The 17,414-nt window shown below is 42.8% G+C and overlaps 1 protein-coding gene across 1 annotated transcript; it reads left to right on the top strand.

The window, feature by feature from the left end:
• Positions 1–1,479: 1,479 nt before the first annotated feature.
• Positions 1,480–15,720, top strand: LOC122934066 (hatching enzyme 1.2-like). The gene is made up of 11 exons (XM_044289217.1): positions 1,480–1,539; positions 1,661–1,682; positions 4,860–4,919; positions 5,415–5,552; positions 6,968–7,091; positions 8,262–8,440; positions 8,599–8,680; positions 9,730–9,826; positions 9,916–10,086; positions 10,179–10,389; positions 15,587–15,720. Exons 1-11 carry the CDS (start codon positions 1,480–1,482, stop codon positions 15,718–15,720), a joined length of 1,278 nt encoding a protein of 425 aa, XP_044145152.1.
• The last annotated feature ends 1,694 nt before the right edge of the window (positions 15,721–17,414 follow it).

Raw genomic sequence — 17,414 nt, 5'->3', positions numbered from 1 at the left:
TGGGCTGCATCTTATAGTCGTGTGCGTCTTATAGTACCAAAAATACGGGAGATTTAATTATCAGAAGCCTCATTACGTTGAGGGTATGTCCACACTTGATGTAAAATATGGATCCTGATAAAAACACATTATTGCATATCATTTTTGTCACAGAAATGGCTGTGCACGTCACCCTCAGAGGGTGAACCCCGTGGTGTGTCAATTTACATTGCGGATTATTTTACGTAGCGGGTTTTTAAGATCTCATCTACTGTACACCGTTGAGGATGTGACAGGCTCGTGTGCATCACAGGTGAACATATCCTAATGATGACCATATTTGTCACCCAACTTCCCAAAAATTAGATGTAAAAAACTGTTTAGAAGAAAAAAACTTCAGGATTTTTTATTAATTTTTTTGCTAAATTTTTGTTTTTGTGTTTGGATATGGAACCCATCTTAGGGTACTTTCACACTGCAGTGTGATCCGGCGGGCAGTTCCGTCGTCTGAACTGCCCGCCGGATCCGCCGATCTGCCGCTGACTGAAAGCATTTGTGAAACAGATCCGGATGCGGATCCGTCTCACAAATGCATTGCAAGGACGGATCCGTCTCTCCGCTTGTCATGCGTATCTTTTTTCACATTTTTACCGGTCTGCGCATGTGCAGGCCAGAAGGACGGATCCGTGTTTTGAATGCCAGATCCGGCACTAATACATTCCTATGGGAAAAAATGCCGGATCCGGCATTCAGGCAAGTCTTCAGTTTTTTCCGCCGGAGATAAAACCGTAGCATGCTGCGGTTTTATCTTTTGCCTGATCAGTCAAAACGACTGAACTGAAGACATCCTGATGCCACCTGAACGGATTACTCTCCATTCAGAATGCATGGGGATATGCCTGTACAGTTATTTTCCGGTATTGAGCCCCTGTGACGGAACTCAGCGCCGGAAAACAAAAACGCTAGTGTGAAAGTACCCTTACAAAAAAAAATACAAAAAAACAACAGCATCTGTTGTGCTTATTTTGCATCGCCATTTCTGCCTGAGATCCGTTATTTTTTACCGTCATGACGGCCCCCCACCCCATCCAAAATAAATGATTTGTTTCTAAAATAAGAACAACAAATGCTCAAAATAAAGAACCAGTTTTTTTATTTAATTTTTTTTTTTCATTTTCAGTTTTTCTGGCAGATAAAAAGAACGGAAAACGAAACTGTGATGTGAACCCGGCCTTAACGACATATATTTTTTTAATTTTTTTTACCATTTTGGATATTTACGGTGATACTAAGAGACTGGGTCCATCCAGTTTCTATGTAAACAAAAGAGAAAAGTCCTACAAGATTCCCTGGCATGACTTGTTTTTCATGTTGTGTTCCTTTTGTTGGGTATTGAAGGCTCATGTGTCAGGGTGATGATTGGTTATTCCCGTCCTCTGGGGGGCTTATATACAGGGTCTATTGCAGATGTTTGAGCAGTGACTTACAATGTGCGGGACCATGGACCTGATGAGGTTGTCACTCTTGCTGTGCTTGGCTGCCCAGGCTCTGACGAGACCGGTAAGTCAGGATCCACCTATGGTACCTCTGTTTCTTATGTCTATGCCGGGACTGTAACTTCATGGGAACATCTTCCACTACTTTCTTCTTAGATTTAATGGTCTCTTATTTCTTCTTACAGATGGAAAGACATCAGGACCAGGGTAAGTTCACAACACTTTCCTACTATTCATATTAGTATATTGTAATATCACATGAATCATCTCCTGTATTTGTATGTCCCTGTGATTGTGAATGTCCCCATCCTGCTGACACTGCTGCTCTGAGATAAAATAATGGGGTAGACCTTCAGGTGACACATCATGGTATGTAGGGCCACTTTTATAGAAAATGGGCCCTGGGTAACACACAATATAGGGCAGCATGACTGACAGAAAAGGCTAAAAAGTCGCTAATTTTGATGCAAAACAGCCCTTATCACAAAATGTGCGTCTTAATACATTTATTCTTAAAATTTGTAAAATATGTAAAAACCTCCTATCTATCTATCTATTTTCTACCGGTATCTGTCTACCTATGTGTCTCCTATCTATCTATCTCATATCTATCTATCTCCTATCTATCTATCTATCTATCATCTATCTATCTCATATCTATCTATCTCCTATCTATCTATCTATCTATCTATCTATCTATCTATCTCCTATCTATCTATCTATCTATCTATCTATCTCCTATCTATCTATCATCTATCTCTCCTATCTATCTCCTATCTATCTATCTATCTATCTATCTATCTATCTATCTATCTATCTATCTCATATCTATCTATCTCCTATCTATCTATCTATCTATCTATCTATCTATCTATCTATCTATCTCCTATCTTATCTATCTATCTATCTATCTATCTCCTATCTATCTATCTATCTATCTATCTATCTATCTATTATCTATCTATCTATCTCATATCTATCTATCTATCTATCTATCTATCTATCTATCTATCTATCTATCTCCTATCTATCTATCTATCAAATCAAATCAGCTTTATTGGCAGGACTAAATACATTTTAGCATTGCCAAAGCAAGTGGTAAATATTTGTGTAGGGTTGGGGGATGGGGACAGGTCCAGGGTGGGGGTATAAGAGTCCATAGTATATCAGGCTCCTCTCAGTCTATGGCAGGCAGTAATATATTGTGCTGCTGTGGCCGCTGTGTTCTCCTCTCCCCCCAGCAGTATGGAGAGTCTCTCTTCCTCCTCCATGGAGATGAAGTCTGGGCAGAGATCAGACAGTCTCCTAAAGTGAGTCTCTCTCACTGCTGAGTATTTGGGGCACCGCAGCAGGAAATGAGCCTCATCCTCCACGGTCTCCTGGTCGCACTGCTGGCACAGTCTGCTCTCCCTGGGCATGTACCTCTGTCGATGACGCCCGGATTCAATGAGCAGGCTGTGGGCGCTCAGTCTGTACCGGCTCAGGATCTGTCGGTCTTTTGGATTGGGCAGTTTCTCCAGATATGGGGCCAGTTTGTACTCCCTCTGCAGGCTCTGGTATACTGTCAGCTTCTGGGATGTTCTTATGTCGTTTTTCCAGACGCTAATATACTCCTCTTTGCTCTTGTGTATCGTCCTCTGGATTCCGCCCTTTCTCAGGCTATATTGGTTGGTGGATTGGGCAGGCTGGGTTTGGGTGACTTGTTGCGGGGTGCTTTGTTTTTCTGGGGCTTCTTGGTGTAGCAAGGCTTTGTGATGGTAGGAGCTGGGACTGCTGCTATGAAGATGGGCTCTGAATGATAGCGCCCTCTTCTGGACAGCAAAGTAGAGTGGGAATCTGCCCAGTTCTGCTCGACAGGCACTGTTTGAGGTGCTCCTGTGGACCTGGAGAAAGTGTTTGCAGAGTTCTAGGTGGAATCTCCTATCTATCTATCTCATATCTATCTCATATCTATCTATCTATCCATCTCATATCTATCTATCTATCTATCTATCTATCTATCTATCTATCCATCTGATATCTATCTATCTATCTATCTATCTATCTATCCATCTGATATCTATCTATCTATCTATCTATCTATCGAATAAAGTTAAAAGTAAATTCTTATTGAACAGTTAACACAGTTAAAACAAAACCCTAAAAACAATGGTGGAATTGTGTTGTTCTTTCACACTGTCACCAACCCCCCCCCCCCCCCCCCCCAAAAAAAATAATAATACCGTAGATGTACCATTCACTTCTATGGGAGCAGCGCTTGGTGGTGGACGGAGGTCTTCCAGCCACAGCTCTCCCCGCTCCGCACCTATCAGACAATAGGGACATATCCTAGCGATATGCCCCCATTGTATGTGATGGGGATACCCCTTTAACCCCAGAGTAAGACAAAAAATTTCAGTGGATCATTTTCCGTGTGGATCCAGATTAGAAAAGGAGAATCAAGTAATCTTAGTGGATTTGGTTCTAGACTAGCCAGGACCAGTATCAAAAAAACTGCAGCCATGTGTGGAGAGTATACGGAGAACGGTGTGCACATAAAACAAATCCTCATATGGCTATGTTAATCTAAAAATAAAAAAGTTATGGCTTTTGAAGTGCAGAAATTAAACTTTCTAAAGCGATTTGGGGGTTACTATCTCCTTAATCACCATGAGGAGACTCATAGGCCGTACATGCTCCTCTGGAATTCTGGAAAGAAGGGAAGCAAATAAGCACTTAGCAAGCTCTGCCTCTAATGCCACCAGATGTAAGGCAGCCATCCTAGAAGTCAGTATTCGACCCTTTAAACCGGCCTTGAGACATGACTTGGATAATAAATAAGCCAGCATCTCATCTGCAGACAGCTGTTTGGGGTGACTGCCGCCTTTTAAAGGGTTGAACATTGACTTATAGGACAACTGCCTTATATCTGATGGCGTTCAGAGATAATTAGCAGATCGCATTCCCAGAATTCCAGAGGAGCATGCATGGCCTATAAGTCTCCTCACACCAACTAAGGTGCTCTCTCCCCCAAGGAGAGATAGTACCCCCAAATCCTGACCTAGGCCTCTAAGCCAGTACTCTCTGCACTGATGGGGAGCAATCGCCCGAAACAGCTGTCTGCAGAAGAGATGCTGGCTTATTTAATATCCGAGTCATGTCTCAAGGCCTGTATGACTTATAGGATAGCTGCCTCACATCTGGTGGCATCAGAGGCAGAGCTTAAGAGCTCATTTGAATACTTTCTAAAGCGAACGTCTTTTCACCCAGGCACACGTGTGCCCAAAGTACATTTTTATTGTTTGGAGCAATGGTTGACATCTTTTGTAGCTCTATGGACTAACCATGCTATCCTGTGTTTATAGTGATGGCTCCTTGTCCTCATTTTCTATTTTATCTCTGCAGATGACTCTGCCTCTGACCAGGACCCCTTTATATTTCAAGTCATTGAGACTGCAAATGAAGGTAAAGCTACCAAAAAGTTCATTTCTGCACATGTTATATTATAGAGGGGGCACTAATGGGACATTTTCACAGCCAGAGAGCGCCGATTGATGACATAGCATGATGGTCGTTGCTTGTTCAATACATTTAAAGCACGTAAAATATGGATAGACTGGGACGGCATCGGCTGGAGCAACAGAAGGTCTTCTTTAACATCTCTCCACTGAACAGGGGTCTTCCCTTTCTAGGGTCTAAACAACCTAACGGGAACAGGGATTACATTTCTAGGCTTGATGTCTAAAGGCCTTTACATGGAGATATTTTTGATGTGATAGGAATAAGGAACACATGGAAATAAATATAACTGTAGGATCAGACTACAAATGGTTTGTATGTAGTCTGTAACCATGGAGACACATAGGTCTATATAGGAGCTGTATACACAAAATGGTAGCTGATATGTAAGACCTATTGCAAATTGAGGTTTGAGAAGATTCGTATTTTTCATCTTCTTAGGAAGTCCTGTAGTACTGAAAGAGATGGATATTTTCGTTGACACCTACCGTAACGGTAGAATATGTAGAACCTGCACGTGGCCGAAGAACAGCAATGGAACTGTCCAAGTACCGTACACCATAGTTCCTCGGTCCTACTGTAAGTGACTCCGGTTTGTTTTATTGTTGTGTCTTTAATATGTTGTTTGTTGTAACCGAAGCGTAACAGCAACAATATCAATACTACTAAAAGGTAACTCCAAGACAGTTGACGACTATGCATATGAGTAGTGCCTATTGTATACAACCAGGGACAGACTGGCCATAGACCCTACAGGGAAAGGTCCCGGTGGGCTGACGCCCAGGGGGAAACCCAAACCCTCCTTACTGGCCAAGCACATAATGACCTGATGCTCTCAGCGTTAATTAACACTGGGAGCATCAGGTGCTCGTGTACCTGGCCGCCGGCCATGAATTTAATCGTATGGCTGTCCTCAGGGTGGTGATAGAGTTGAATACTGCATTGAAGCTCCATATCTTAATTAGAGATGACTGACGGCCACCACAGAGGGATAGCTTCTTGGGCTTCTACTGTGGTATTTAGTTCTGCTGGGGCGGTATTTTATGTTGCACTATGGTATTTCTGACCTCGCCTACTTGTGTTGCCCCGCCTTCGATCAATTTGGACCCACTTACAAGATGGGGGCTACTTTTTTTTTTTTTCCAGGGCCCCTTTAAGTTCCTAGTCTGCCCCTGTAGGGGCACTACCCATTTTCAAGACTTTGGGGTACATTTTCTAACCCCTCTGCGGCAGAAAACTGGCGCTAAAAAGCTGAAAAGTTTGGCGCACGCCGTCCTTGTGCAAAACACTATGACTTTTTGGAGGTTTTAAGCACCGCTCGCCGCGTTTCAATGTAGCAGGTGGTGTGGAGCCAGCAGAGATGGCCCATCACATTTATTTTAACCGGAGCCAGTTTCCTGGGATAGATTATAGAGGAACTCTACACCAGCTCCCTTGTTGGTGTAGATCTCAGTTTAGGCGACCTACACAGATGTGCCATATTTATTAAGAGGTGTGCGGCTTTTAATAATTGTGGTAGATCAGATGCGAGGGGTGGATGGATTAAGACTGGCCTGTAATATGCTGATCTTAAAGGGGTTGTCTCATCTCCGACAATGGGGGACATATTGCTAGGTTATGCCCCTATTGTCTTATACGTGCGGGTCCCACTGCTGGCACCCGGAGCCCAACAAGGTAGTTCATAGAAGTGAATGGGGACGCACCGCACATGACCGGCCACCGCTCCCATTCACTTCTATGGGCCAGAAGGAAATAGCCGAGCCAGCGCTCACCTATTTTCGGCAGCCCAACAGAAAATGGATGGAGGGCGGCTGTGCATGCTCAGTGCACCCGCCACCACTTTCGGGCGCCGTTCTCGATATAAGTGCCGGTTCCAGCACCTATCAGACAATAGGGGCATATCCCAGCGATGTGATGAGACAACCCCTTTAATAAATGTCCCCTCTATGTACATGGCTTAGCCAAAACCGACTTTGACCTCTTCTCGTTTTCAGCCCCCTCAGATATTTCTCTGATTAATCAGGCCTTGAGCGAATTTGGAGTGATGACCTGCGTGCAGTTTGTAAACCGGACCACGGAGTCAGACTATCTCAATATAGTCTCACAGTCTGGATCAGGGTAAGTGTTAATCTTCCCTTAAAGTGGAAGTTTATAATCCGTAATAAATACCATTTTCATCCATGGACTGAGTCTGGTATTGCAGCTTATCATTCAAGACCTTCAATACCAGGAAAAGCTTGTGGAAAAAAATGGCGCTGTGTTGTAAAAAAATAAAATAAAATAAAATAGGGAAATAGAAGTTGTCACCGATCAGCCTGGGAGTCTTTAGACAGTGCGGTGTCAGAAGCTATTCCAGGTGGAATTGCTCTTTAAAGGGGTTTTCCGGTTTTATGTGAATGAGGTCAAAGGGGTTTTCTGGGAGTTTAATACTGAGGGCCTATTTTCAGGATAGGTCATTAATATCTGATCAGTGGCGATCTGACTCCCGCCCCCCCCCCCCCCCCCAATAGGCCATAGCTCTCTAGTGAACTGTGCAACCTCTTCCTAGGCCAGTGACGTCACATTTCCTACGTGCACCTCTGTCCCACTCTAATGAGCTTTTTATTTTTCATCACCGTAGCCTCTCTATCACAAAGCTACAATTGCGTTTGATCGCAGAATCACATGGATTAGAGGTCCGGGAAATGATAATCACATCAGCAGGAGTCTTGTTCAGCTGTGTCAGGGAGCAGTCGCTCTTACCGGAGCTTCTTCCGGCAGCTTTTCAAGCACAGCGTCGTCGCACATTGTATAGCGGCTGTGTATGGTGACGTCACATAGCCTAAGAGAAGACAGAGAGCCGACCTCTTCTAACAGCTGATCGGCTGGGGGGTCCCGGATTTCAAAACCCCTGCCCATCTGATATTGATGATCAATCCAGACGATAGGTCATCAATATAAATTCCCGGATAACCCCTTTAAAGGGCTGGGATCAGAGTGCTTTTTTGAGTATATTAGTATTTCAATGGGAGAAATATATTAAAACTGGTGCAGTAAAAAAGGTTGAACAATCGCATTCCAGCCCTTTTACAAAAAGTAAGAAGAAATTGGATTGCTTGTCTTGGGCAACTGGACCGCTTTCCCTTTGCACCAATTTAAAAATATGTATTCAAATGTTTTTGCTATCGTTTTATAAACCCTAATAGTGGTACTAGATAAGAAATGAGTAAAATCTTCCAAGATCTTCCAAAAAGTTTATTTCACCAAGATTGAATTTGTAATATCTCCATTTCATACATCTATCTGTAGTTGCTGGTCTTACATTGGAAGAATTTTCGGCAAACAGACTCTAAGCCTCGAAAGTTCAAGCTGCATGACGTACGGAGTAATTCAACATGAAGCTATGCATAATATTGGTTTCTTCCACGAACATACAAGAGTTGACCGGGATAACTACATTGACATCAAGTGGGACAACATAGACCAAGGTGATGTTTTAGAAGTTGTAGGAAGTTCCAAATGGTGGTGGTCAAACCTTTGTAGATATTGGTCCTCATATTCGATTGTTGTCTATAGACAGAGAACCTGATAAATTCTTCCATAGGGTTGAAGTAATGTGTAATAACATTGTTCCCACCTCTTCCAGGTTACTGGGGCGATTTCAACATCAATCAAGCGAACACTCTGAACCTTCCTTACGATTATACATCAGTGATGCATTATTATAGGTACGTCCACATGTGAGATTTTCTTTTTTGTTCTCCATTACATATACTGTTATTTGCTATTACAAAATCACACACCATTTTGGTTGAAAAATTAAATTTTTGAACAATTTTTGAAGATATCTAACCTTTTCTGCAAGTCAAGTTTTCAGCATAATAGTTTTAGAGGGTTTTTTTTCCCATGAAGGACCCTAGGCAGAGGTTTAGGTAGGCAACGGCTGAATTCTGTAGCCTTGTTTTTTCAATCCTAATACCCTGGCAAGGGCATAATGGCTTGTTGGCACCTTCCTTTTTACCCAGATACCCCAACAGTCCACCCTACAGATCTGAAGGCCCTAGGGACAAATCAAAACGGTGTTCTACCAAATGATACTTAAAGAGTTGTCTCGACTTGAGATAGTTGCCACAAGTCCAGCTTCTGACACTAGTCTACTAAACTTTAAATGGCACCTATTCAAATGGATGACCATGAAAACATTATGGCAAACAATGGGCTGGCATCATTTTTGATCTGGCAGGGACTACTAGGAGCCACAGCGCTATATTTAAACGCGCTGCTACCTAGCATTGGTTTTTACAAATTATGTCAGACATCCCCTTTAACAGGCAGTGGCTACTAGCCACAGGACAGTCACTTTACTCAGGTCTCAGTGCATCTCACCGTACACATTAACAGGGCCAATATTTCCAGTCCTTAGTACACACACAGTCGGTGGTTGTAGGGCCTGGCAGGCTGGCTGGGTCACTGCCTCTTGTCATTACTCACTCCAGAGTATCAGGTTTGGAGGCCACATGGCATAATATAGTACTCTGTAATACCATCTGTAATACCTTGTATTACATACACAGCTATTCATCTCAATGGCAGGCTGGCCTTGGCTTCCCCAGGCAAGATTATGCAGCTGCGAACTCAAAGGGGTTGTCTCTGATAAAACAATATCTTTTAGGAAACCATTTGGAGAATAAAAATATGAATGACTACGAATTAATATAATGAAAATATTTATTTTGGCTAAATATTTGGGTGGCTTCTTCGCCCATTCTCTCTGTAGGTATGCTTATGCCGAGACATCGACTTTGCCTTCTATAGTCCCAAAACCTGACCCTACTGTGCCTATTGGACAGAGACTAGGGTTGAGTTCTCTGGATGTGATGAAAGTTAATGCCTACTATAACTGCAGTAAGTTGATTTCCTCACCTTATGTCTTCTCTGCAATACCAGTTCTTTTATTCTTTAGGTTATATCATGTGTTCGTTCCTCGCTAACATTGTCCATTTATGTAACCAAAAATAAAGACCTTTGTAGGACAAAGCTGGTGACGGCCTCAGGATCCCTTTCCGGAAACAGCTCTTCTGCAAACCAAAGTGGTGGAAACTGCTTGTGGCTCATTCAAGTCCCAAGCAAGAAGGTAAAACCCATGAATGCAGATAAAATCAATCAACATCATGGAAATGTTTGTAGCTTTCTCTAAACTAATAGTACTTGTTGCTTTTCTCCCAGGTTTCATTGAATGTTACCTCTCTTAACATCTCTTCTACTGACTATATTAAAGTCTATGATGGGATGCTAAAGACATCACCTGTCTTATTGGGGATGACCAATGGATCTGGACCAATCTCAACCCTGGTTTCATCTGGGTGCAACATGCTTGTAGAGTTTGTGAGCATGGCCAGTTCCAAATTCAGTAACTTTAATGCCACATATTCAACAGGTAAGTGGTCAGCATTCATCTAAAGGTCAAAACGGAAAATGAATCGTAATGAAATGTCCTCATAATCTTGCATGTTTGGCTTGGTCTACCACATTATAAAGCATGTTCAGCTTCAACAAATGCCAATACTTTTTCGGTAGAGGGAATACTGTAGATAAGTGGTGGCCACTGCCTAGCTTCTGAGGACAAGTAAAAATTGAATCTGTTGATCCTGGTGGCCCGAATTAAAATATTGATGGACTGTTTGCCATATCCTATAGACATTACATGGGATTGACTGATAAAAATCTAATATCTATCGTCAGCTTTACTATTCTTTTAGGCTGGTCATGCAAATTAAATAAGTGTTGATGGGATCCACTGACAATGTGATGCCCATATGCACCACCTAACAGTCCTAGGTTGAAAATAAAGTTCCTGTCTGGTCTCTCCCCCCCCCCCCCCCCCTCCCCCAAGATAAGTGCTGACTAAGATCTTCTTTTTGTACTATCTACTGATGCCCCGTCTTGTGATCTACAATTCAGTGATCAAATAATAGTCATCTGGTGACCATAACATAAAGAGTGCCAATACTTCTCAATCAATATACTAGGGAATATAATAGCATCCCATGTGGATGTGCCCTCTTTATTAGTAACAAATTAAGTGCCATGTGAGACTCCACAGGTTGTCCACCTCTAAGGCTAGCCCAAGAGTTCCATTACTGCTTATTCAATAAACTATGAAATTTAATAGCATTCTCAAGTTTTGGCACTAAATCGGGGTCTGAGCTTCACATTCCAGGTGCCCAAACCATCATGGCCATTGGTGCCCTTTTCAGTGGTAACGAGTTGTGTGCCCTGTGAGACTTCATAAGTTGTCCACTTCTTAGGCTAGCCTCAGTGGTGGTAAAGATGGCTGTTCCTTGCCCATTGTCCTCAATATATAGCCAATAGCTATGTTATGTGTAGTGACAATTTTAATCCCAATTTTATTTCTAAAAGTAGTCCAAAATTTTTTTTATTTTTTTTTATCTAGAGCTAGCTAACCTTGAAGGGTTCTGCTAAGAATCTAATGTTCATGCCCCACACCATGGCAGAAGGTCCACCAGGGTAGCAAAGGATGTTACACAGTCTGATACACACATAGACCCCTAATAAAGCAAGGCCCCAAAAGAATGCCCCCTTTGGAGCTGACTTTGAAGGCAATATTGAGGAATTAATCTTATGGGATGATTCACAAATAAACCTAACATTGTATATTATGTCTGATATGTTCAGTGAAAACAGAATTTACAATACCATTAAAAGTGGATCTGCATGGAAAGTGTTTTTTTATGATCTGGTGGATCTAAGGAAGTCCAGTATGACATTAGGTCCACCATAGATCTAAATCTATCTGTAAATCTCATCAGAATAGGATGGCCAACAAACCTATAATCAGTGAAGAATATGACTAGGAAAAGCAGTCGGAGTGGGTGTCAGGTAGAAAATGGGATTCTTACAACAACAAAAAAAGCAAAAAACATCCTTTAATGACAAATTGCTCCAAATTGTTTTATGTTCTCTACTTTACAGTGCCATGACAATAAGGATTGAAATCGGCAGTGAGAGGCGCGTGCAGATAACGAGGAGGATCATTTTTTATTACATTCATTTTATTATTTTTCTTAATTATTGTAAATATTATCTATATAATTGATTGAGTTTGTGTTTTATGTAAATAAAATAAAAAAATTGAATAAAAAAAAAACTGAGGCGGTAATTCCTTAGTCCTAAAGCTGATTCTGTAAAGGGGTCTCCACCTACCAGGTACCATTTACTGGTGTCTTCTCATATCACGCTGATATCTAGAGTAACCTCCCATAGACGTATATATATGTGCCAGTGATTACTGGGGCAGCGCATGCCTGCCCATAAGAGCCAAAGCAGAAATGTGAATAGTATATATAGTGGCACATCCACCGATCTTCACGAGTTTAAGGAAGTTTTGTCAGCATGATCAACCCTATTAAAGCAGACATACTGGCTGGTAGGGATCATCATGCAGATTAAAACAATACCTTTCGTCTGTATGCTAAACAGCTGCAGAAAAATCTGCATTTTTATTCATAAAAAATTTGCATGTTGGAGCGGGCGGGGCTAAATCCTTTGAGCACTGGTTTGTAACACCCCCTGTGCTCTGCACACTCCCTTGATTGACAGGGCTAGACATCAGCATGCTGAGGGCAGAGCTGTTTCCTAGCATCTACATATCATATGCACTATGCACTATGTACTATAGCTTCACCATACAGAGATCTGCTCAGAAAGCTAATCTACATATTACTGCTTTATACACAGGCACAATATATGATTATAAAGACACCAGTAATATGTGTTAAAGGGAACCTGTCACCTGGATTTTCGGTATAGAGCTGAGGACATGGGCTGCTAGATCGCCGCTAGTACATCCGCAATATCCAGTCCCCATAGCTCTGTGTGCTTTTATTGTGTCAAAAAAACGATTTTATATATATGTAAATGAGGCTACTAACGTTTCTGGTGCCCAGCCATGCCCACTGTGAAGGAGCCCAGTACCGCCCCGCATCCTCCGAATCTCCTCCTTTCTCCCCGACGTCACAAAGCTAGAGCGCCGTAATCTCACGATGCACGAGCTAGCGCATGCGCAGTGTTGGCATAGTGTTCCTTCCCTGTGCTGGCATCGGCCTCGGGGAACGAACTGCGCATGCACTAGCTCGCACATCGCAATGTGACGGCGCTCTAGCTCTGTGACGTCGGGGAGCAAGGAGGAGATTCGGAGGATGCGGGGCGGTGCTGGGCTCCTTCACAGTGGGCATGGCTGGGCTCAGAGTCAGAGAACGCTGGACTCATCTCTCAAGCATGGAGGAGACAGGACTCATCTAAGGTTAATTTACATATTTATAAAATTGTTTTTTTGACACAATAAAAGCACACAGAGCTATGGGGACTGGATATTGCGGATGTGCTAGCGGCCATCTAGCAGCCCATGTCCTCAGCTCTATACCCAAAATCCAGGTGACAGGTTCCCTTTAAGTTTCTACGTATAGAAAAAACATTCTTCTTTAAAGAAAGGCTAAAGCTTAGTAATAGGTGCACAGACTTGTATGTAGAGACTGGAAGTTCAAGTACCAGGGGAGACTTATATATAAATAATAATAATAATAATAATAAAAGGCCTTACTATATTGAGGATAGTGTTTTTTTTCTTAGAAACCTGAAACTTATTACTAGTTTATTCATAGGCACAATAAATGGCTATAAAGAAACCAGCAATATTTATTAGTTGTTTAATCATAAAAATATTTGGGGGGAGATTTATCAAACTGGTGTAAAGTAGAACTGACTTAGTTGCCCATAGCAACCAATCAGATTCCACCTTTCATTTTGGACAGCTTCTTTGAAAAATGAAAGGTGGAATCTGATTGGTTGCTATGGGCAACTAAGCCAGTTCTACTTTACACCAGTTTGATAAATTTCCCCCATTATTCTTAATATGATAAGGATATAGGAGGTAATTTACCAAATTGCTGTAAAGTTGAACTTGCTTAGTTGCCCATAGCAACCAATCAGATTCCTCCTTTCATTTTCCAAAGGAGCTGTCCAAAATGAAAGGTGGGATCTGATTAGTTGCTATGGGCAACTGAGTCAGTTCTACTTTACACCAGTTTGATCAATGACCCCCATAGACTTTTATTATGTGTTAAATGTGGAAGAAAAAAATGATTCAAACCTGAGTGTTTATCATTACGGTCCATTCACACGTCCGCAGTGTTTTGCGGATCCGCAAAACACCGGGCCGGCACCCCAATAGAAATGCCTATTCTTGTCTGCAGCTGCAGACAAGAATAGGACATGTTCTATTTTATTGCGGAGCTGCAAACCGGAAATGCGGATGCGGACAGCACACTGTGTGCTGTCCGCATCTTTTTCGTCCCCATTGAAAATGAATGGGTCCGCACCCGTTCCGCATAATTGCGCAACAGATCCGGACCCAAAGTGCGGATGTGTGAATGGACCCTAAAACTATAAGATTACCACATAGCAAAAGCTGTTTTATATGCTTAGAAGCTAACACATATTACTTGTGTCTTTCTACTCATACAGTATATTGTGCTTGTGAACAGTGATGGCCAGGTCGCAGTGTTCGCCAGCGAACACATGCGGGCTGCCATCTTGACTCACAAGTCCGGCGATGCACAGGTAAGTCCTTACCTGTGCCGCGAGCCGGTCTGAAACAAATGCAGTCACCGGGAGCAGGGAGTTCCGAGAACAGCCCTCGGGGGCCTTCATCTGGCTGTTCTCGGAACTGCCTGCTCCCGTTGACCGCATTTGTTTCAGATCGGTTCCCGGTACAGGCACAGGTAAAGACTTACCTGTGCATCTCTGGACTTGTGAGTTAAGATGGCAGCCCGCATGTGTTTGCTGGCGAACACTGCGAACTGGCCATCCACTGCTTGTGAATAATGCAGTAATATGTATTTTAGCTTTCTAAGCAGTGGTACAGCTATAGTACATAGAGCATATGATATGTAGATGCTAGGACACAGCTCTGCCCTCAGTCTGATATCTAGCCCTGTCAATCAAGGGGAGGGAGGAGGGTGTAGGGCACAGGGGACGTCACAAAGCAGTGCTCAAAGGATTCAGCCCCGCCTCCTGGTGCTCCAAACTTGCTCATTTGCATATGGATAAAAACACATATATCTCTGCAGCTGTTTATGGTACAGACAAAAGGAAGGTGTAGTTTTAATCGGCATGATGTCTGGCAGTATGTCTTGTTTAATAGGGTTGATCATGCTGACAGAGCCTCTTTAATCTTTTGTACCCAAGAATCAATCAATACTAATTGGAAAATAAAACCATGAAAACAGTGACGACCTTTGATCATATGACATGAAAGCCTTGTTCTGTGCCCTCACACAGTAAAATACCCCCTTAGTGCCCTCACACAGTAGAATGTCCCCTCAGAGCCCTCACACAGTAGAATACCCCCTTAGTGCCCTCACACAGTAGTTCTGGCCCTCTTAGTGTCCAAACACAGTGTAATGCCCCCTTAGTTCCCCCCTTACACTAGGTTTGCCGCCTTAGTGTCTCCCTTACAGTGATGCCCGTGTACTGTTAATTAAAAAAAAAAAAAATCTGTAATTCTCACCTAGCCCCATTCCCTTGATGAATGGAGAACATTATGCTCTCCCTAGCAGCAGGTGTGATCCTCAGCAGGAGACAGCACAGACTTGGGGATGATCCTCAGCTGGTGCACTCTCCTCCTCGGCCCTTAATGCGAGATGATGCCATTGCATTGGCTGTGGAACGAAACCTGGGGCCTAATTGATGACAGACACTTCAGCCAGACTCAGGCCCAAATTTGGGACCAGAGCATGGCTGCCATGTCTGTCCTCCATTACAGGTCGAGCCTTGCCTACCAGTTCACACAGTTATCATTACTGTGTGTGTGTCATGCTTTGGCTGCCAAGGAGATGGATCCCCCTGTACATACAGTGGAAAACGTCACCCATAGTTGCCTACTGTCCCATAAAAAATGGGTGGGGCTAACATAAGACCTGCCCATAAGTGGGTGTTCCTGTGTAGGTTGGGGCATTTTCAGGGGCAGTGCTTAAATGTCCCAATTTTACCAACTGAAACGTTGGTAATTATGGATACCTATAGGGTCCAATTGCAAAAATACATTAGTTAATTATGTAAATATGTCACTTTATATTTGCCCTGGGTGAAGGAAACCCTAGCTACGCCTCTGGCTGGGGTACCATAAAGATGGGTATTGCACTAAGGAAGGTAAAATGTGCACAGGCTCTGGACACAGCTCATAAATGCTGGGAAATGTCACAGGTAGCATATGAATACAAATCACCACCCTGTGGGAGTCATACATCATGTACAGGATGTGATGGACATTGCAGATGAGTTGCACTGTGGACAAGGAAACACAGACAACTAGGGACTCTGACTGCTTTCCTTATATACAGTTTGTAGCTGAACTAGAACCTTCTAGTGGGAGGGTGGAGTGGAGAGGCACAACCTAAACAGAAACACTGTTGCAATTCCAGTCTAGCATCAACTTATATAGAGCTTTAATACAAGTCTATGGGAATGACTAGCCAGTTCTCCAGACATAAACATGTCTTCAGACGTAAACAACTGAGCTAAACCAATCAGAAGGTCAGTGTTTATATGTTTTTTCCCCTCCAAAACTTTGCATTGTCCTAGTAATTGTGGAAGATTTTTTAACTTCTCAGTGCAGAGATAGGAAGTCCCAAAGTCTCTCAGTATTAGCTGGCTGTGTATTAACCCTTTCCACAGTGCAATGCAGATGCGGGTTCCACCGGTGGGACCTGCACCTACATCGAGAACAGAGCAGGGAAAGTGGTGGCTGGAGGACTCCGGCCACCACCAAGCGCACTCCCCATAGAAGTAAATGGGAGTGCACCGCGCATGACCGGCCACAGCTCCCATTCACTTCTATGGGCCCGACGGAAATAGCCGAGCCAGTACTTGGCTATTTTCGGCAGCCCGATAGAAAACGGATGGAGGACGGCTGCGCATGCGCAGTTCACCCTCCAACACTTTCAGTGTAGGTGCCGGTCCCAGAGGTGGGACCCGCAACTATGAAACAATGGGAGTATATCCTAGCGATATCCCACCATTGTCTGAGATGGGAAAACCCCTTTAATAGAATTTTTCTTTTCATAAATTAAACATAAGAATTATATAAATGGTAAATAGATTATAATGAATTAAACATACAACTATAACGACAAATTATTCACCTCATTCTTTATTGTTTATCAGGGAGGATTCACATCCGCGTTTAGCTTTCCGTTATAGCATTCCATTCTAATGCGATTAAAACTAAAAATAACGGAATTGCCATAAAAGAAAAAAAGTCCACAGGACGTGACAGAATGCTGGTTTCCGTTTTTTTTGTTTTTGTCTATTCAGCGCTATTAGGACGGATAAAAACTGAATGTCTTTTAAAGTGTTCTGTTTGGCTTTCCGTTATAACAGTTC

Source organism: Bufo gargarizans, chromosome 4 (assembly GCF_014858855.1).
Source record: "Bufo gargarizans isolate SCDJY-AF-19 chromosome 4, ASM1485885v1, whole genome shotgun sequence".
Classification (NCBI taxonomy): domain Eukaryota; kingdom Metazoa; phylum Chordata; class Amphibia; order Anura; family Bufonidae; genus Bufo; species Bufo gargarizans.
Note: the sequence above shows the minus strand (reverse complement) of the source record. Positions and strands in the feature narration are given on the sequence as shown.

Bases quoted from the DNA above. Each gene is read 5' to 3' on its own strand.
- LOC122934066 (XM_044289217.1), top strand. From the start codon at position 1,480: ATGGACCTGATGAGGTTGTCACTCTTGCTGTGCTTGGCTGCCCAGGCT. The intron at 5,553-6,967 runs GTAAGTGACTCC...TCTCGTTTTCAG, and splicing joins CATAGTTCCTCGGTCCTACT to CCCCCTCAGATATTTCTCTG. The intron at 10,087-10,178 runs GTAAAACCCATG...CTTTTCTCCCAG, and splicing joins TTCAAGTCCCAAGCAAGAAG to GTTTCATTGAATGTTACCTC.